This window comes from Trichechus manatus, unplaced genomic scaffold, assembly GCF_000243295.1.
Source record: "Trichechus manatus latirostris isolate Lorelei unplaced genomic scaffold, TriManLat1.0 scaffold00028, whole genome shotgun sequence".
NCBI lineage: Eukaryota > Metazoa > Chordata > Mammalia > Sirenia > Trichechidae > Trichechus > Trichechus manatus.
Genome location: NW_004443964.1, coordinates 18,014,159 through 18,035,578, shown reverse-complemented (window position 1 = coordinate 18,035,578; position 21,420 = coordinate 18,014,159). Strand labels below are relative to the sequence as shown.

The 21,420-nt window shown below is 37.7% G+C and overlaps 1 protein-coding gene across 2 annotated transcripts in view; it reads left to right on the top strand.

The window, feature by feature from the left end:
- Nucleotides 1–21,420, top strand: part of TANC2 (tetratricopeptide repeat, ankyrin repeat and coiled-coil containing 2) — a 232,057-nt gene that overhangs the window by 118,012 nt on the left and 92,625 nt on the right. For both annotated transcript variants that reach the window (XM_023729377.1, XM_023729376.1), the window contains 2 exons: nt 10,016–10,297; nt 14,211–14,344. In XM_023729377.1, coding sequence (XP_023585145.1) covers nt 10,016–10,297; nt 14,211–14,344 — 416 coding nt within the window. The remainder of the gene's footprint in view (nt 1–10,015; nt 10,298–14,210; nt 14,345–21,420) is intronic.

Sequence of the window (21,420 nt, the reverse complement as noted above, 5' to 3'; positions counted from 1 at the left end):
CTATTATAAGAACTCAAGAAAAGGTTTAAACACAGAAGAAAACATTCTTTGATGGTTATGAGGCTGGGGAGGGAGGGTGAGGGTTATTTACTAACTAGATAGTAGATAAGAATCATCTTAGGCGAAGGGAAGGACAGCACACACTACAGGGGAAGTCAACACAACTGGACTAAACCAAAGCTATGTAGTTTCCTGAATAAAATCAAACACTTTGAGAGACAGAGTAGCAGGGGTAGGGGTCTGGGGACCATGCTTTCAGGGGACATCTAGGTCAATTGGCGTAACAAAATTTGTTAAGAAAATGTTCTGCATCCTACTTGGGTGAGTGGCATCTGGGGTCTTAAAAGCTTACAAGCGGCCATCTAAGATGCATCAATTGGTCCCAACGACCTGGAGTAAGGGAGAATGAAGAGCACCAAAGACACAAGGAAAGTATTAGCCCTAGAGACAAAAACGGCCTCATAAACCAGAGACTTCATCAGCCTGAGACCAGAAGAACTAGATGGTGCCCGTCTACCACCAGTGACTGTCCTGACAGGAAACACAACAGAGAGTCCCTGATGGAGCAGCAGAAAGATGGGGTGCAGAACTCAAATTCTAGTAAGAAGGCCAGACTTAATGGCCTGACTGAGACTGGAGGAACCCTGGAAAGCGTGGCCCCTGGATTCTCTATCAGCCCAGAACTGAAACAGTTTCCGAGGCCAACTCTTCAGATGGGGATTGGACTGGACTGTGGGACATAAAGTGATACTCATAAGGAGTGTGCCTCTTAGCTCAAGTAGATACAGGAGACCAAAGGGGTAGCTTCTGTCCAGAGGCGAAATGGGAAGGCAGAGAGGGGTAGGAGCTGGTTGAATGGATATGGGGTACGAGTGGAAAGGAGGAGTCCGCTGTTGCAGAATGGGGTGAGTAATTAGGGTCCCATAACAATGTATGTATAAAATTTTGTATGGGAGACTAACTTGAAATGTAAACTTCATTTAAACTGCAACTATAAAAAAGAAAAAAAGATTACCACAGATATAAATGAAATAGAGAATAGGAAAACAACATAGAGAATCAATAAAACCAAAAGTTAGTTATTTGAAAAGATCAATAAAATTGACAAACCTTTAGTTATCTCGACTAAAAAATAAAGAGAAAAGACGCAAATAACTGAAATCAGAAATGAAAGTGGGGACATTACTGCCAACTTTACAGAAATAAAAATTATTATAAGAGATTACTATGAGCAGTCGTACAGCAACAAATTAGATAACTTAGATGAAATGCACAAATTCCTAGAAAAACATAGATAAGCAAAACTGACTCAAAAAGAGATAGAAACTATTGACAGACCTAAAACAAGTAAAGAGATTGAAACAGTAATTAAAAACCTCTCAACAAAGAAAAACCTAGGACCAGATGGCTTTACTGGAGAATTCTACCAAACATTTAAAGAAGAACTAACGCCAATCCTCAAACTGTTACCACCAACACCCCCCAAAAAAGCAGAAGAGGTAACACTTCCTAACTTTTTCTATGAGGCCAGCATTATCCTGACACCAAAGTCAAACACAATAAGAGATGAAAACTACAGGCCAGTATTCCTTATGAATATAGATATAAATTATCTCCAAAATTACTAGCAAACCAGATCCAACATGTTAAAAGGATTATACACCATAAGCAAGTGGGATTTATCCCAGAAATGGGTGGTTCAACATAAAACAATCAATCAATGTAATACACAACACTAATAGACCAAAGGTGGGGTGGGGTGGGGTGGGAGGTAGAGACAGACATGATTATCTCAATTGTTGTAGAAAAGACACTTTACAAAATCCAACAACTATTTCATGATAAAACACTCAGCAAACTATGGATAAAAGAGAAATTCCTCAATATGGTAAAAGGTATTTATGAAAAACCCACAGCTAACATTATATTCAGTGGAGAAAAAACAAAAGCTTTCCCCCTAAGACTGGAAAAAAGGCAAGGATGCCCACTTTCACTACTTCTATTCAGCATTATACTGGGAAGTGGGAAGTTCTAGCCAGAGCAGTTAGGTAAGAAAAATTAGTAAAAATTATCAGAATTGGAAAGGAAAAAGTGAAACTGTCCCTTCTCACAGATGACTTGATCCTATATGTAGAAAATCTCAAAAGAATCCACAAAAACAAAAAAACCATTAGAGCTAATAAAAATTCAGCAAAGTTGAAGGGTACAATATCACAACAAAAATCAGTTACATTTCTATATACTAGCAATAAATAATCCAAAAAGGAAATTGAGAAAATAATTTCATTTATAATAGCATCCTAATGAATAAGCTTCCTGGGAATAAAGTTAACCAAAGAGGTGAAGGACTTGTACACTGAAAACTACGAAACATGCTGAAAGAAATTAAAGACGACCTGATTAAAAGGGAAAACATCCCATATTCATGGATTGAAAGACTTAATATAGTTAACATGGCAGTACTACCCAAACTGATCTACAAATTAAATGCAATCCTTATCAAAGTTCTAATGGTCTTTTTTAAAGAAATGGATAAGATGATCATTGAATTCATGTGGAATTACAAGGGGCCCAAAATAATAGCAAAACAACATTGAAAAAGAAAAACAAAGTTGGAGGACTTACACTTTACAATTTCAAAACTTACTACAAAGCTACGGTAATCAAAACATTGTGGTATTGGCTTAAGGATAGACATATAGGCCAGTTGAATAGAGTTGAGAGTCCAGAAATAACCCATACATCTATGACCAATTGATTTTTGGCATGAGTACCAAGACCACTCAATAGGGAAAGAATACGGTACTAGAACAACTGGATATCCACATGCAAAAGAATGAAGTTGAACCCTTACCTCATACCGTCTGCAAAAATTAACTCAAAATGGATTCTAGACCTAAGTGTAAGAGCTAAAACTATTAAACTTTCAAAAGAAAACACAGAGATAAATATTTTTGACCTTAGATTTGACAATAGATTCTTAGATATGACACCAAAAACACAGGCAACAGAAGAGAAAATAGATTAGTTTGACTTCATCAAAATTAAAAACTTTTGTGCATCAAAGAACTTGATCAAGAAAGTAAAAAGGAAACCTATACAGTGGGAGAAAGTATCTGCAAATCGTATATCTGATAAGGGTTTACTATCCAGAATATGTAAAGAACATATGCAAATCAACAACAAGAAGACATTGCAATTAAAAAATGGGTCAAAGATTTGAATAGACATTTCTCCAGAGAAGATGTACAAATGGCCAACAAGCACATGAAATATGCTCAGTATCATTTGTCATTGGAAAAATGCAAATCAAAACCACAATGAAAATGAAAAAAAACACACACAGACAATGAGATATTGCTTCACACCCACTAGCATGACTATAATAATAAAAATTGAAAAAAGGAAAATAGTGTTTTTAAAGATGTAGAGAAATTAATGCCCTCGTACATTACTGGTGGGAATGTTAAATGATTCTGCCATTGTGGAAAACAGTTTGGTGGTTCCTCAAAAAGTTAAACATAGAATTACCATGTGACCCAGCAATTCCACTCGTTGGTATATATCCAGAATTGAAAACAGGTTCTCAAATACTGTGCACAAATGTTCACAGCAGCACTATTCACCTTAGCCAAAAGGTAGAAACAACCCAAATATCAACCAACAGATGAACGAATAAATAAGTTGTATATACATACAATATTTTCTGCCATAGAAAGGAATAAAGTACTGATACATGCTGCATTGTGGATGAACCTCCATAGTATTATGCTGAGTGAGAGAAGCCAGACACAAAAAGTCACATATTGTATAATTTCATTTTTTTTTGTAATATTTGGAATAGCTAAATCCATAGAGACAGAAGACAAATTGTTGGTTGCCAGTGGCTGAGGGGAGAGGGGAATGGAGAGTGACTGCTTAATGGATATGGGGTATTCTTCTAGGGTGATAAAAATGTTTTGGAACTAGGTAGAGGTGGTGGTTGCACATTATGAATATAGTAAATGCCACTGAATTTTACACTTTAAAGTGGTTAAATTTATGTTGTATGAATTTCATCTCAATTTTCTAAAAACTAATTTTTGTGAGGAATGTATATAAAAACTTAAACCACACCTGACACACAAAAGGTACTGATAATATGATTTCCCTCTTTCTCCCCTCAGTGTGCCCCTAGTCTGTGCTTAAAACTGTGCTAGACATTCTCCTTGCCTTCAGAGAGCTTGCAATTTATTTGGAAAAGCAAGATTAAAAATTTTAATGAACAGTATAGATCAACATAATAATTAAGCACTAAGTTATATGGTGTAAACTTAGTTTTGAAATTCAGAGAATAGGAAAATGAATTAATTAGGGAAGGTATGGTGAAGATGAAAATTAAACTGGATTTTAACACTGAATTATAACATATAGAGGAAAAGGAGTATTTCAAGTTAGAGTAACACCTGCACTAAGGCATAGGGACTAGAATGGATCACACTTCTCAAGGCACTCAGAGGAGACTGCCTTGTCTACCTCAGATGGCATCTGATGGTGAGCTATGAGGGCTGGAGATGATCAAGTTGATTTATGTTGCAGATAGTCTTCAGAATCTGGTAAGGGGCTTGGATTTGATATGGCAAAAAATTGAGCCATTGAAGATTTTAGAAAAAGGAAAGTGATATGATGAAAATCATAGTAGTAAAGAATTGGTCTCGTAGACGTATGCAAAAGGGAGTGGCTGAGGCAGAAAGTGAAGTCAGGGAAGCCAGATAGGAAAGCAGAGTAGTAATATCAAGCAAGTCTGAGATAGATAGGAACAGTAGGGGTGAACAGAGGGACTGATGCTGAGAGACCTTTCAAAAAAAAAATCCACAAGACTTAGAGACAGACTGAGATTGCTAGGGTAAGTTTAATTCTTAGTTAAAGATCAGGGCCTTTTAACTTTTAATTGTAATCTTGAGATGTGTATAGGCTTTGATACAGTTACAAAACACTTCCCTCACTCTCCCCTCTTAATACATAAAAATTCTTCTAATAAAACTCTCTGATTTTCTTCTTCAGTATTCACTCATGCAACAAATATTTATTGATCCTTTACTATATATCCTGGACTATGTACTAAGGATACAGTGATGGCCCCTGCCTTCATAGAGCTTACATTCTAGTTAAGGAGACAAGAATAAGCAAGTAAACAAAAGAATAAATAATATTGTTTCAGGTTGTAATAGATGATAAGAAAATAAAATAATTACTCTTTTTGATAAATTATCTGAGAGACATAAATAGGCTGCTGTCTTAGGCTAGTTTCTCTAGACGAGCAAAACCAGTGAAGCATGTATATAAATATAGAGTGAGAGATTTATTTCAAGGAAATGGCTCTGTAGTTGTGGAGGCTGGCAAGTCCCAAATCCATGAACCAGGTGGCAGGCTGGAGGCTTCTCCTGACTCACGTGTCAGCAGGGCCTGACAAACCCCAAATCTGCAGATCAGATGGCGGGCTGCTGGCTCATGGGGTTACGGAAGCTGGCGAATCTGAAATCAGTAGGTCAGGCAGGAGGCCGCTGGCTCACATCCCAAGAATTGGAGGTCAGAGGATGATGAGGCGATTGCAGGATCAAATGCAGGTGCAGGATCAAGAGAAAGTGAACTTTGCCAGCACATCCATATATATTGGATGTAGGCCACACCCCCAAGGAAACTCCCCTTTCAACAGATTGGCTGCTCACATCATATCACAAAATGGAGGATGATTATATAATATCTGCCAAACCACTGTGAATCATAGCCTAGCCAAGCTGACATATAACCTTAACCATCACAGCTGCTAAAAAAAAATGGAGGATAGGGGAACCAACTTTAAAAGGTTATCAGGGAAAGTCTCTCTGAGGAAGTAGCGTTTAAACTGAAGCCTTAAGAATGAGAAAGAGCCAAGGAAAGAACACAAGCAGTCAGAAGAGTAGGTGCATAGCAGCTGTTCAAGGAACTGAAAGACCAGAGTAGGTGGGCCATAGAGAGTGAGGGGGAGAGTGATAGGAGATGAAGAAGCAGTGGTAGCTAGAACATTTAGAGTGTGGAGAGTGATGGGAAGGAGTTTTTGTTTTATTTTTAACTGCAGTAAGAAACCACTGGAGAGCTTTATGTAGAGAGTGATGTGGTCGTTTTTGTCATCAGATAGGCCTAGTGCAAGCACTGGTCAGTCCATTCTAACGTAGGGCTACCAGTAGGAATTTCTCCTACCTCTGTGTTGTTCGCACTTACCTTATGATCTAACTCTTCTCAGCAGATTGCCCTTTCCTATGTGAGCAGGTATTTATAAAAACCCATATAAGTTTCTTTGACCTTTATGTAATGTAGAACTAATTATCAGCTAGCTTGTCTAGGACATTCAGACCTCTGTCTTCCACTATTCCTCATCTTGGTGGCCTACATAAAATACAGGAAACAAACTTAGAGTTCAGTACTAGAATTAATATAGATTGCCCCCTTCCTGATCTGGGGAAAATTAAATTGTTCACATAATCACAGAAGAACATTGCTGTAGTTCTTTGATTTTCTATAGAAATTAACTCAGTGAATTATTTTGTTTGCCTCAGTTGAAATTTAAATTTGAGCATACCTCTGATGTATCCGAAGATTAAATCCTTTTCCCCCAGATATTGAAGTTTTGTCTCTAATTCAGATTTAGAAGGAAACACCTTTGTATAACAGAAAGAAAGTGGAAAAGCGATTTCTTGCCAACAGTAAATCTCTTCTTGAAATACTGAGATTTTTGGTTCTCCGTAGTCCTTTAGACTTGAAACTTTGGAAAAATCTTTGACTTCTCCCCTCCCTAGTTCCCCTAGTCCACCACATCTAATCTTTTGCCAGGTTTTACACATCTGCCAACCCTTTCACTCTTGTTGGTAGGAATGGTTCAGGCCATCATGCTTTGCCAGGACTAGAGCAATGAGTAGTCTAACTTCTTCCTTCTCCAATTAGCCTACACTAGTGTTAAGGAGTCCCAGTGGCGCAGTGGTGAAGTGGTCAGCTGCTAACCAAAAGATTGGAGGTTTGAACCTACCAGCTGCTCCACTGGAGAAAAAACCTGACAATCTGCTCCCATAAAGATTACAGCCTGGGAAACACTATGGGGCAGTTCCACTCTGTCATACAGGGTCGCTATGAATTGGAATCAACTCGACCGCCTACAGCAGCAGTATTAGATCCACTTTAGTGCATCAGAGCCCTGGTGGTGCAGTGGTTAAGTGCTCAGCTGCTAACTAAAAGGACAGCGGTTGGAACCCACCAGCTGCTTCACAGAAGAAAGATGTGGCAGTTTGCTTCCATGAAGATTACAGCCTTGGAAACCATAAGGGAAGTTCTTCTCTGTCCTGTAGGGTTGCTATGAGTCAGAATTAACTCAGCAACGGGTTTGGTTTTTCGGGTTTATTGCCTACTGAAGGAAGTACAGACCAACTATTCAGCTGGCATTCAGACTGTCCTGGCAGAAATAGCCTACTTTATATATGTACGTATGTATTTTGTATTATAATCTTTCTGTAATAGCTAAAATAGTTACAATTCTAAAACAGATAATAGTTTTTTTTTTATTTTTAAAAAATATATACATGATGATTGTGGGAGAAAAATACCCGGATTATATATGCTTGTTTGTTTCAGTTAAGTGATATAGTTTAATTATTTGTTTGATTTGGCAATGGTTATAATCATTCCAGAGCCCTGGTGGCACAGTGGTTAAGAGCCCTGCTGCTAACCAAAAGGTCAGCAGTTTGAATCCACCAGCCACTCCTTGGAAACCCTACGGAGCAGTTCTGCTCTGTCCTGTAGGGTTGCTATGAGTCGGAATCGACTTGATGGCAGTGGGTTTGGTTTGGATAATCATTCCATGACAGAATCAGTGACCTTGATGAAACATCTGCTTCTTTTGTCTGAGTAAAAAAAAAAAAAAAAATTCATTTTTAATTTTTTTAATATAGCTAAAATTTGTATTGAAGAAACCTTTAAAATAATTATAATTAAAAATATCAATCGTCATGTCTTCACTATTTTTATTTTTGTGATTACCTTCATATACATATATTTTTAATTACATAGTATACATTCTTTTGTATACTGTTTACTGTATCATAAATATGTCTACATTTTCATGATTCTGCACAGACTTTATAATTTTTCATTTGTATGGCTATATAATCTTTGGTTGGTATACCATAATGTATAAATCATCCTCACTAAACTGTACATGCTGCAAAGAGTGTGTATGTGTGTGTGTTTCTTTTGAATCATTAGAATGAATGCCCTGAAACAGAATTTTGAGGTCAAAGTGGTATTTGCTAAATATTGCTATTTATCTTCCAGAAAAAATGGACAAATTTACAGTGACCTAGTAACAACTGTGACAACTAACTTTTCCAAAAGTTGATACTGAATATTATCACACACCAAAAAAAAACTTATACAGAGTTAAACAAAGAGCGTAAATTTTCCAGATTTTTTTTAATACAACAATAAAACTTAATCATTATTTTCAAACGTATGGTGTATATCTGCTAAAATGAAATAATTATCTATTTCTGATTTGTGAAGGTGTATTATGGTTATTTCAGGAAATTCACTCTTTTTTAAAGAAATATGTGAATGGACTATCTGTAATTAACCATCAGAACTTCAGTGTAACTGAGTAAGTGAAGTGGACATAATTTCTTATGGTAAATTTCAAACTAGTTCTGGAAATTGTTTTTGAAGTTATATTTTTCAAAATCTGTTGAAAAGATGATGATGGGATCCTTACAGTCATATAATATATAATGACAACAACTGAAGCAGTGTGACACTGACACAGGGACTTACTTACTGATAACTGGAACAAATACAACTTAGCAACAGACTCAATATAAATAAGATAAAGTAAACATTTCAGATTAGTGAAAAGTCAGACTGTCAGTGGGACAATTTGTTAACCATTTGGGGAGAAAAATAAAGTTAGATCTCTATCCTATTCCAGACTCAAGAATAAAAGTACTAGAAAAGTATGTCAGCTGGAATTAGGAAGGGTCTTTCTTCCAAGGCACCTCTGGGTCAACTCAAAGTTTCAGGCTTCTGGGTAGCTGCTGAGCGTGTTAACCATTTGCCCTTAGTACATCCTATAATTACATAAGCACTGAAAAAAGTCTTTTGAGAAAACCAATAGAGATTCATCCTTACGATGTGTGTAAAAGACAAAAATCTTTTTTTTTTTTTTTTTAAATTGGCATGAGTACAAGCAGTATAGGTACAAAGACAGCAGGTCAAAGTTTGGTTTTGCTACCTTGACTGCTCAACCTTTTAAACCATTAGTGCATTTAGGGGCTTTGCCTCCCCTAATAATATGCCTACTAAATTAAAAAATAAAATATCATCATGAACTTAGAGGAATTACTGTTTTCACTGGTATTTTTAAAGAAAGAAATTGTCTTCACCTTGCATTGCTTTCTGCAGAACTGACATTCAACTGATACATACTGGCACGGCCATGTTGGTTGTTAAATATGGTAATACGTACTTTCTTACTGTTCGGTAAAGGGCTGCTGTTGTAAGCCATCTAATGCCTTGCCAGCACCCGGTCTCTCCCCCAGTAACTCCACCCCTGCATCTCCCTACAATCCAACAATTAAAAGGTTATCATAATCCAACAAATAAAAGGATCCTGCTTCTTTACTACTCCTGCATTCACACTGATTGCTGGTACCTGGGCTATCTCCAGTTGTTCGCTAATTTTGAGTATCATCCTGGCATTCTGACTATTCCAGTAAATCATTACTGTTTTAGTAGTGTTTGCATTCTGCCAACTAGAGTATCAACTGGCTCTTGCTTACCTGCCATTGCTTATCTGTGTAAAACCAAAATTCAGAATTTTATTATTTTCTGAAAAAGTCCAGAATACCATTAAACTGTAACTGTTATAATCTAAACCACCACTGTTTTTTTCTCCCTTTATATCTCTCAGTGTTGATAGTCTGACCTAAGTTCTGTGTTCTCTTATTATTCCTTTCAGTTCGCTTTGCACCTTACAGGCCTCCAGATATCTCTCTGAAGCCTCTGCTCTTTGAAGTGCCCAGCATCACTACAGAGTCCGTGTTTGTTGGCCGAGATTGGGTTTTCCACGAAATAGATGCTCAACTGCAAAGTTCAAATGCCAGTGTGAACCAAGGAGTAGTGATTGTGGGAAATATTGGGTTCGGCAAAACTGCCATTATCTCCAGACTGGTGGCCCTCAGTTGCCATGGCACACGGATGAGACAGATCGCCTCAGACAGCCCACACGCCTCCCCCAAACGTATGTATTCGTTTTTAAAGAAATCCCCGCTTCGTTGCTCTGAAACGTTTTCTAACATTTATATTAGATCACGTGTTCTTTTATTTCCTGATTTGCAAAATCCGACTTGCATGTGAGGGCCGTTAATTTAGAGTTGAGAGAAAGAATGCAGTATTCTGTTTACATTTAATCCGCATATCCAGTAGTCACTTAAGTGTGACTGGAAAAAACCTTTCTCTCAGAAAAAATTTATGACTCTTCCCTACTGGCTGTATGGCTAGTCTGTCCTGTGGATAATGACTACAACAATTGCCTATAGAGCCATTTGCATCCATCACTGTCAGCTTTTGCTCTCCCTGTGCCCATTTCTTCTTCTTACATGCCAGCACAATCTGTTTGCAGCCTTCATTTCGTTGCTGTTGACGTCAGTGTTGCACTGCTTGGGCTTGAGCTTCAGCTGTGTCCTTGAAGGGCCTCCCCGGCCTTCTTGTGAAAAGGTGCTGAGCTCTCCTTTGTTTCATGCTTCTTTCATCGCTGGCAGAGCATAGCTTAATGATCACCACCAGGATCGTGTTTGTTTATTTTAAAAACACTCATGTAGTGCTTACTATGTGCCAGGCACCCTCTTAAGCACTTTACAGATACTAATTCATCCAGTCCACATAACAGCTCAGTGAGGTAGTTCATGTTATCTTTATTTCACAGGTAAAGAATCAGTAAGTCTCCCACATCTCATAGTCAGTAAATGGTGAAAGTAGAATTCAAGCCCAAGCAGTCTGATTTCAGAGGCCATTCTCTTACGCATTTTGCTATGCTACCTGTCTTTATGGGTGGAACTCACTAGTATAGGAGATAAAAAGAAACATATAGACGTGCTTCCTGAATACTCTTTAGAACAAGTCTGGAGCCCTGGTGGCGTAGTGGTTAAGAGCTCGGCTGCTAACCGAAAGGTAGGCAGTTCAAATCCACCAGCCACTCCTTGGAAACCCTATGGAGCAGTTCTACTCTGTCCTGTAGGGTTGCTATGAGTCAGAATTGACTCAATGGCAACAGGTTTGTTTTTTTGGTTTATAGAACAAGTCTACCTGGTTTCTGTGAGATATGAGAGAACCAGAAAAGAAACTACTGCTCTGCTTGTCCAAATCAATAATCTCTCTCACCACAAATTTTCAGACAACAACCACTAGAGATCATAGTAGTTATAGGGTCTAGCCAGTGCTAGAAACTTAGCAGAAACTCACTGAGTAACCTCCAAACATCCTGATTTCCTGTTAAAATTAATTAGCAGTCTCATGTCATTAAGTAGGCAGATTGCCTCTTTTAAACATTGATGTCAAGCATGTGGAAGAAGAACCAGTTTTTTCATTTTCTAGGAAGAAAATTGGTTAAACCAACAGTCCTTGTTTACCCCAGGGTATGGTAAAAATTGGTATGGAAGAATTGTTTTATTAAGAGCAATATCATGTTTAGTTTCAAAATGAAACCCTTTAGAGGTAGATTGGCATAGTCCTGGAAGTCAAGCCCAGTGTTTGAGCTCCAACACTCAACTATGCTTTGTGACCTTCAGAAATTTACTGTAATTCTTTAGATCTCAGTTTTATTATCTGAAAATGAAAAGTTGGAATAGTTGATATTGAAAATTTATCCTAGTGCTAAAAATCTGTGATTCTAAAAACATGTCTTCATGGTTAAAAGTAACTTTCCACACCTATTCCAGTAATTTCCTTTGAGTGCTTAAATGTCTGTCATACCAAACTACTTCTCATCTGAGTAGTCCAAGAGGTTAGCTATTTGAGTGTGTCAGAAAGAAAACCAGATAGCTGATAGTCTCTCTGACTTCTCTGTATATCACTGTTGCAGATAACAGAATGGTAGAATCATGCATGACAGAGGATAAACCCCAAGGGCAAGAAGAGCTGCTTTCTCAGAAAGCAAAGGTACCTGGGGGTCCCCTAAGGGAGCCTGGGAGAGAAAGAGTTAATAGAAAACAGCCTATGTACTCCCCAAAACAGAGGTTCCTTAAAATTAGTTGATTGACTTGTTGTCTAATGCCCGTTGCCTTTTATCTACTGAAAATCTCCAGAAACACGGGGACACTCCCCATTCATGAAATGAATGTCCATCATTGAGACTGTATATTTTGCCTGATAGTTAACTTTCAAAACTTGGAAATGAATCAGGGAAGATAGAGTACGTAACTGTGTATTTATCATAATTACAGAACCAGCAATTGCCTGATTTTTGTTGTAGTCTGTTGATGTTCAAACTGCATTCTACCTTGGCCATCTTAATTGAACTACTAGTTCTTAAAAAAGGGTCAAAAATAAGTAACTGATATAATGCCAACTATTTGGGGGCATAAATCTAACTATTACTCTATGAGCTTATGCTGGAAATGTTACTGGCAGCAGCAGAATTTTTTTTCATTAATAATAAGAATGATATCTGTATAGAGAGTTTAATTTTTTCGAGTTTAATTGCTGTTAAACTTGGATTTATTTGGAATCCCACTGGCTTTCCTAATACTCAGTCAGTTGATACCAGTGATGTAGTTATAGTAAAAATGGAAAGAAATTGAAAATTATTGGAGCTCCCAACTTCCATTTCTGTGTCATTTGCTGTTCTTTCTTCTCCTCTGCCTCTGCCTCCTCCACACTGAGCAGTGCTGCTGTGGAAGATGTGAGCTGTTGAGCCGGCAGTACTGCATTGCCTGGCTCTCTCCTTCCCCCACAGACACTCAGTTCCCAGCCCACCCCCTCCTTGTCATTTCCCTGGGAAAGTACAGAAAAGCTGTCAAGGCAGGCACTAGCCTGTCATCCTGCTTTCCACCTACACCCTTTCCCGAACCTGGCTCCCCCACTTAGTCTCCACCACCACCACCACCACCACCCACCCACACCAACCCCCAACACACACACAAAGAACAAAAACATTTTGTGATAATAGACCTGTGATTCAGGCATTATTACATTAACCATAAGAATGCTCAGTACAGTAGTTAGGGAAGTCTAATAGAAGACTATACTTTTCCTATTACTAAGAGTCTCAGTGTAGTTATTATTTGGATTTGGCATTTGCCAACAGCTGCCATGTCCCAAACAGCTGTTAATAACCCTTACCCTCCCTACTCTGCTCATTTCGGAAGTCTGTTTTCCCAGTTTTTTTGATGTGCACAATGGCTACTACCTACCTATTAACTTTATTTCTATTGTTCTCTAAATACCAAACAGAAAGTAAGACACTCGGACAGAAAGGAGGGCATCTCCAAAAGAGAATAGCTAGGAGACCAAGTGTTCAGATGCTAATTACCACAAAATCCAATACCAGATAAAGGGGAACAGGGTGTGGCGGGAGAGAGTAAACAGAAGGAATGATATAATGACAGCCAATCACCACAATCTAATTTTAGAACATTCTCCTCTCCTCTTAAAAGAAATCTGGTACCCATTAGCAGTCAGTCCCATTCTCCCTCTACCTCCCCGCCCCCAGCCCTAAGCAACTGCTCATCTATTTTCTGTCTCTATGGATTTGCCTGTCGTGGACATATCATGTAAATGGGATCATACAGTATGTGGCCTTTTGTGTCTGGCTTCTTTCACTTAGCATAATGTTTTTAGGAATTATCCATGTTGTAGCATGTATCACTATTTCATTTCTTATTGCCAAATAGCATTCCATTGTATAGATATACCACATTTTATTTATTCATACATCAATTGATGGGCATTTGGGTTATTTCTACTTTTTGGCTTTTGAATTATGTTTCTGTGAACATTTGTGTACAGATTTTTGTGCATACATGTGTTTTTATTTCTCTTGGGTATATACCTAGAGTTGGAATTGCTGGGTTATAGAACAAATGGATTTAACCAATCTCCCTTTAGTTCAGAGTTTTATGATTATCTAGTGCAAACATCTCATCTTTCTAATCCAGATGTGGATGCCAACAGAGAGCTGCCACTCACTCAGCCACCTTCAGCCCACTCATCTATCACCAGCGGAAGCTGCCCAGGAACCCCAGAAATGCGCAGGCGGCAGGAGGAGGCTATGCGGAGACTAGCCTCGCAGGTACAGTAGTATACCCAGGTTTAAAAAAAAAAAAAAAACCTCGTTGCTTTTGGGTCAATTCTGACTCGTGGTGACCCCATGTGTTGGAGATATGCTATTTCCATTTAATGTCAAGGAGGCAAAGGTAGGGACATCTTTGGTAAAGTGAACAAAAATCTGTACAGGTATATCAAGAGAACATGGAGAAAAGTTTCTCTTTGTTATTACTAGAAAAATTTTATTATGGAATCAGAACCTTAGAGCTGGAAGGGCCCTTAGAAGTATTCAGAGTCCTCTAATGAATAGAAGTTGAGACTCAGAGAAGTTACATGCTTTACCCCAGATCACACTGTAAGTGATCAATAGTTTGGGGGTTTTGTTGTCATTATTGTTGTTTTTTTTTTTCATTCCTAACTTAAAACCCTTCCTGCTATATACTACACTGTCCATAATATTTTTTATGTGTTTGGGTTTTAAATTTTTATTTTGTATCAAAGTAGCACATACACATCGTTTAGAAAATGAAATACTCAAAGGCTTATAATAAAAACCATCATCAATTCTCTTCCCTTCTGTTGTTGTTGTTGTTGTTAGGTAGCATCGAGTTGGTTCCAACTCATAGAGACCCTATGAACAACAGAACAAAACACTGCCTGGTCCTGCATCATCCTCATAATTGTTGTTATGCTTGAGCCCATTGTTGTAGCCACTGTGTCAGTCCCTATCGTTGAGAGTCTTCCTCTTTTTTGCTGACCCTCTATTCTACCAAGCATGATGTCCTCCAGGGACTGGTCCCTCCTGATAACATGTCCAAAGTATGCAAGATGAAGTCTCACCATCCTTGCTTCTAAGGAGCATTCTGGCCGTACTTCTTCCAAGACAGATTTGTTTGTTCTTCTGGCAGTCCATGGTATATTCAGTATTCTTCACCAACACCATAATACAAAGGCATCGATCCTTCTTCAGTCTTCCTTGATCATTGTTTAGCTTTCGCATGCATATGAGGTGATTGAAAACACCATGACCTGGGTCAGGTGCACCTTAGTCCTTTTAAAGTAACATCTTTGCTTTTTAACACTTTAAAAAGATCTCTTGCAGCAGATTTGCCCAATGCAATGTGTCACTTGATTTCTTGACTGTGGCTTCCATGTGCATTGATTGTGGATCCAGGTAAAATGAAATCCTTGACAACTGCAATGTTTTCTCTGTTTATCATGATGTTGCTTATTTATCCAGTTGTGAAGATTTTTGTTTTCTTTATATTGTGTAATCCATACTGAAGGCTGTTGTCTTTAATCTTCATCAGTAAGTGCTTTAAGTCCTCTTCACTTTCAGCAAGCAAGGTTGTGTCATCTCCATATAGTAGGTTGTTGATAAGTATTCCTCCAGTTCTGATGCCGTGTTCTTCTTCATATAGTCCAGCGTCTTGAATTATCTGCTCAGCATACAGATTGAATATGGTGAAAGGATACAACCCTGACACACACCTTTCCTGACTTTAAACCATGCAGTATCCCCTTGTTCCGTTCAAACAACTGCCTCTTGGTCTATGTACAGGTTCCTCATGAGCACAATTAAGTATTCTGGAATTCCCATTCTTCTCAATGTTATCCGTGATTTGTTATGATCCACACAGTCGAATGCCTTTGCATAGTCAATAAAACACAGGTAAACATCTTTCTGATATTCTTTGCTTTCAGCTATGGTACATCTGACATCAGCAGTGATATCCCTTGTTCCACATCCTCTTCTGAATCCAGCTTGAATTTCTGGCAGTTCCCTGTCGATGTTCTGCTGCGACAGCTTTTGAATGATCATCAGCAAAATTTTACTTGTGTGTGATATTAATGATATTGTTCAGTCATTTCTGCATTCTGTTGGATCATCTTTCTTTGGAATGGGTACAAATATGGATCTCTTCCAGTTGGTTGGCCAGGTAGCGTCTTCCAAATTTCTTGGCGTAGACAAGTGAAAACTTCAGCACTGCATCTGTTTGTTGAAATGTCTCAGTTGGTATTCCGTCAATTCCTAGAGCCTTGTTTTTTGCCGTTGCTTTCAGTGCAGCTTGGATCTCTTTCTTCAGTACAATCGGTTCTTGATCAGATGCTACCTCCTGAAATGGTTAAACGTCGACTAATTCTTTTCTATTCCTTCCATCTTCTTTTGATGCTTCCTGCGTCATTTAGTGTTTTCCCTGTAGAATCCTTCAAAATTGCAACCCGAAGCTTGAATTTTTTCTTCAGTTCTTCCAGCTTGAGAAAATGCTAAGCGTGTTATCTCCATGTCTTTGCATATTTTATTATAATACTTTGTCTTCTCGAGCTGCCCTTTGAAATCTTCTGTTCAGCTCTTTTACTTCATCATTTCTTCGATTCGCTTTAGATATTCTACATTCAAGAGCAACTTTCAGAGTCTCTTCTGACATCTATTTTGGTCTTTTCTTTCTTTCCTGTCTTTTTAATGACCTCTTGCTTTCTTCACGTATGATGTCCTTCCCCTCTAACCCACCTGTTGTCTAAAGACAACCACTTTGAACTCTTAAGGCTGTTTCTCTGATCTTTACCTCCATATTTTTAAATAATATTCATTTACTACTATAAGTTGCTTCATCAGTTTTACACATTATCTATTGCTTCATGTTATGAATGATGAGAATTTTAGCTCTTTCATCCTCCTGCTGCCATCCCAGTACAGTTATACCATGATTTTTGGCTGAATCCATATTTCAGCATTTTCAGTATTATGACTATGCAAATATGGGTCACAGTAGAGCCAAGGAATATCCCATAATAATGCTTTATTCCTTAAACTGTTTTGTTTTTCCTAGAGTTATGAAATGCCTCATTTTTTAATTTGCTTATTTTTCTTTAAACCTATGGCTAAGTCATTCCATAACCCCAAAGCCCTTAATAGCTTCATAAAATGCCTCTCAATACAATATTTCACACTTACCAGTTATATTTTTTCTCCTGGAGACATCCATCGTAAAGCCTTCCATTGGGCTCCAATCTGGACCCAGGATGTTCTCAAGGCTTACCTAGTTGTTATCCTGGAAATGCCTATCCCTTCTCTTCTGTGTTTTATCCCATGTCTTCTTCCTTGATTTTATTTCTCATTTTGATGGAGCATATCCTTCACTAGCTTTCTAAGAAAGGATACATAGGAAGTAAGTTGGAACTTCACATTTCTAAAAGCATCTTTATTCCATGCTTTCACTTTGTTGTTTGTTTGACATTAAAAATTCTTTTCCCTCAGATTTTTTAAGGCATCACTCCATTGTCTTGAGCTTCCAATATTGCTATTGAATAATCTGGTACTATTTTTATTTTTAATCCTTTATATATACCTTTTTTTCCCCCCAGAAACTTTAAAGATGTTCTTTTTATCACCATTGTTCTGAAATTTCATGATGAGGTACTTTGATATGGGTCTTCTTTTTTTTTTTTTTAAATTGTGTTGGCATCGAGTGAGCCCTGGAGATACATCATTCAATTCTGGGAAATCGTTTTGTATTATTTTTTGATAATTTTCTCTCCACCATTTTTTCTCTCCTTCTACAACTTTTATTAATCAAAAATTAAATTTCCTGTACTGGTAACTCTAGTTTAGAGTGCATCTACTTAACTTTTCTGTCTTGTTTTCTGTACCTTTGTTTTTTATCCATATTTGAGAGATTTCCTCAATATTATCTTTTAATCCTTTTACAAGAAGTTTTAGTTTTACTATCATAGTTTCAAATTCCAATAGCTCTTTCTTGCTCTCCAGTTACTCCCTTTTTATGGCATCCTGATCTTGTTTTATGGATGCAATATGTTCTCTTTTATTTAGTAGTTAGGCACTGTGAAAAGGTGATTGGAAGCTTGTGTGTGGAGAGAGATTAACTGTAGAGCATTAAAATGACCTACTAGACCAGACCTTTTATCTAAATACACAAAAGCAGTATCTGTAAGTTTGTTTGTTTGTTTTCTTGTGTTAATTATCTTTTCCAGGAAGAATCCTCCAGTCTCCTATCTGGAGGATATATATTCTGGGTTCCAGCATTCTAAAGCTGGGCAGGGGAAGAAAGCTGGGGTTTCACCATTCAGTATGCAGACTTTTATTTAAGCCCCCTGGTTTGATGTCCTAAATACAAATTCTCTGATGTCCTAAATACAAATTCTCTCTGGTTCAGTTTCACCAGTGAATATAATTCTCTTTTCTGTGGGTGTTACGGAAGATAGGTGGTCACCTGACTGGGCAGGGTGGGGCTAGAGATCTGGGGACCTAACTGCTTCTTATTATAAATCTCAAAAACTCTCTGTGCTTTCCACCTTCTTCCTCACCCCCATCTTCCACACTTCTAATTCCTGTGCTTCCCTGAGGTTTCTAATTCCTTTGCTTTTCTGAGGTTTTTCAGACAATTTGGCTTACTCCTTTTGTTACTACCCTCAGCAGACATTTGTTTCACCTTCTTCCAGCTGTTAGCTCATTTATAAATCCTCCAGTCACTTTCCGTCTTCATATATTGTAATCCAAGATTATACATAGATATTCCTAGTTGCATCAAAGATGGAGTTTGCATTTCTGTTTTTTTATTCTCTGTGTTATTTTGGGGGATTTACAGGAGAATAACAAAGTGGAAATGTCTATCTCCAATATTTAAAGAATTTTCTTGGCCTCCTTAACTAGTAATAAGGAACAGGAGTCATCTGCAATATCATGAATTGTTCCAATTTCTTCATAGAAAAAATTATACTGCTCCCTACTCCAGCTGAGAGCCAAAAGCAGCGTGTTTCCCCAAACTACATTATTAATTGTCCCCACTCATTACTATACATCTATACTTGGGCTTCTGAAAACAGTCTTGAGATTTTCCTCATACTCGTTGCTAACACAGTGCAACTTTAAAAGACATCTCTTTTTTTTTCTGGGTGAATTCCTCTTTAACCTTACCTTCTGACTTAGCATCCCACTTCTGGAAATCCCCCCTGAAGATACACTTTGAATAATATAAAAACATACAGGGTTATTTATTGCAGCATTGTGTATAAATACAAAATATTGAAAATACCCTAGATGCTCATACATGGGGGAGAAGCTAAATAAACTATGGTACATCCACTCAGTGGAATATTATACAGTTAAAAAAAGAATGAGGAAGAGCTCTATGATTTTCAGAAAATCTCTATGATTTTCAAGATATACTGTTAAGTGAAAAAAAAAATACTGAAGAATATCTATGTGATGCTAACCTTCATGTAAGAAAGAAGGGGATATAACAAAATATACATGCATACGCTCATTTGTACAAAATAAGTACAGGAAAGATAAACCAGAAACTAAAGAAATTGGTTACCTATAGGGGATAGGTAAGAAAGGGATAGAAAGAAGTGGGTAATGGGAATGGGGTACAGGGCTGAGGAGGAAGTGACACTTCTCTGAATATATCTTGTGTATAGTTCTGACTCTTAAATAGTTAAAACCAACCAGAATTTTGGGCGGGGACCCAGAGTGGAATGCAAACACTAACAAATGAACCTAAAGGTATTACAAGTGAATAACATTACAAAAACACTGAAAGAGACAGAGAAAAAAAGAACTAACCTAAGTAGCTTTGGAAAATAATATCTTGATGGGATGCTGTAACACTAAAGACAAAAAGAACTTTATATAAATGGCTGTCATATAGTTAGTGAATGTGTTTCTCACAGAGGTATGGCTTAGCAATTCTGAAAATATGTTATGGAATATACTAGAATTGAACAAATAAGTAAATATATTGTAGATGATAAGAACTGGCTTTCTCCTTGTTGGAGAAAGAAGTTATAAAATGAAGAAAGGAGGAAAGCTAAAATGAACCAGGTGGTACTAGATTTGAATCTGAAGTGTCAGTATTTACTCATGTTTTTTTATATATATTATATAAATATATATATATATAAGTAGATACATATGGAAATATAGGTGGTTATTTATGTATGAGTTAGTGTATATGTATGTCCCAGCTCTGTACACTGAGAGGAGGATCTAAAAGCAATGGTACCTCAATAGCAATGAACACGCCTAATACCCAGATCTTGTTTTCTAAACACCATTCTCCAGTAAAAAGAACCAGGGCTCTTTGTAGAGTAGATTGCAGGTTTGAGGCATGGAAAATACAAAATGAGCTTAGACGGTCTTGTGGTGCCGGAAAGTAAAGAAGTACTCAAAAAAGATGAAGGCTAGTTGAAAGAACATGGAGCCAACCTGAAGGAACTCCTAATGACCAAAGCTAGAACAACTTCAGCCATAAAATAAATAAAGGATTCCATTGTCACCAGTAGAATAAAATAAATACCCATGAATCGATACTGATTAAATAAATGGAGGAGAAGGGACAGCGCTCTCCTTCAGTAGAAAGAGATAAGTAATGCGGTGGTTAAGTGCTCAACTGCTAACCAAAAGGTTGGTGGTTCAAACCCCCCAGCCACTGCGTGGGAGAAAGATGTGACAGTCTGCTTCCATAAAGATTACAGACTTGGAAACCCTATGGGGCAGTTCTACTCTGTCCTATAGGGTCGCTGTGAATCGGAAGTGACTCAACGGCACCCAACAACAGTATAACCTATAGGCCTGCCCTTTTCTTTCTTCCCTCACAGAAGTAACCTAAAATTCACTGTCTTCTTCCAAAGAATTTATACAACTCTGATCATATCAGATATATTTTCGGTAGAATTATTTTAATAAAAACTTTAGGGACAGGAGAGAAAACAGAAAACACAGAGAGGATCACTGAAGAACTGCTGACAGAAAACTTCCCCAATATCATGAAAGATGAAAAGCTAGCCATCCAAGAAGCTCAATGAACCCCATACAGGATAGATCCCAAAAGAAAATCACCAAGGCATATCATAATCACACTCGCCAAAACCAAAGACAGACAAAGAATCCTGAGAGCAACTCGTGAAAAACAAGAAGTCACATACAGAGGAGGAACAATAAGACTAAGCTCAGAATATTTGTCAAAAACTATGCAGGCAAGAAGGCAATGGGATGACATGTATAAAACCTTGAAAGAAAAAAATTGCCAGCCAAGAATAATATATCCTGCAAAACTCTCGTTCAAATATCATCGTGAA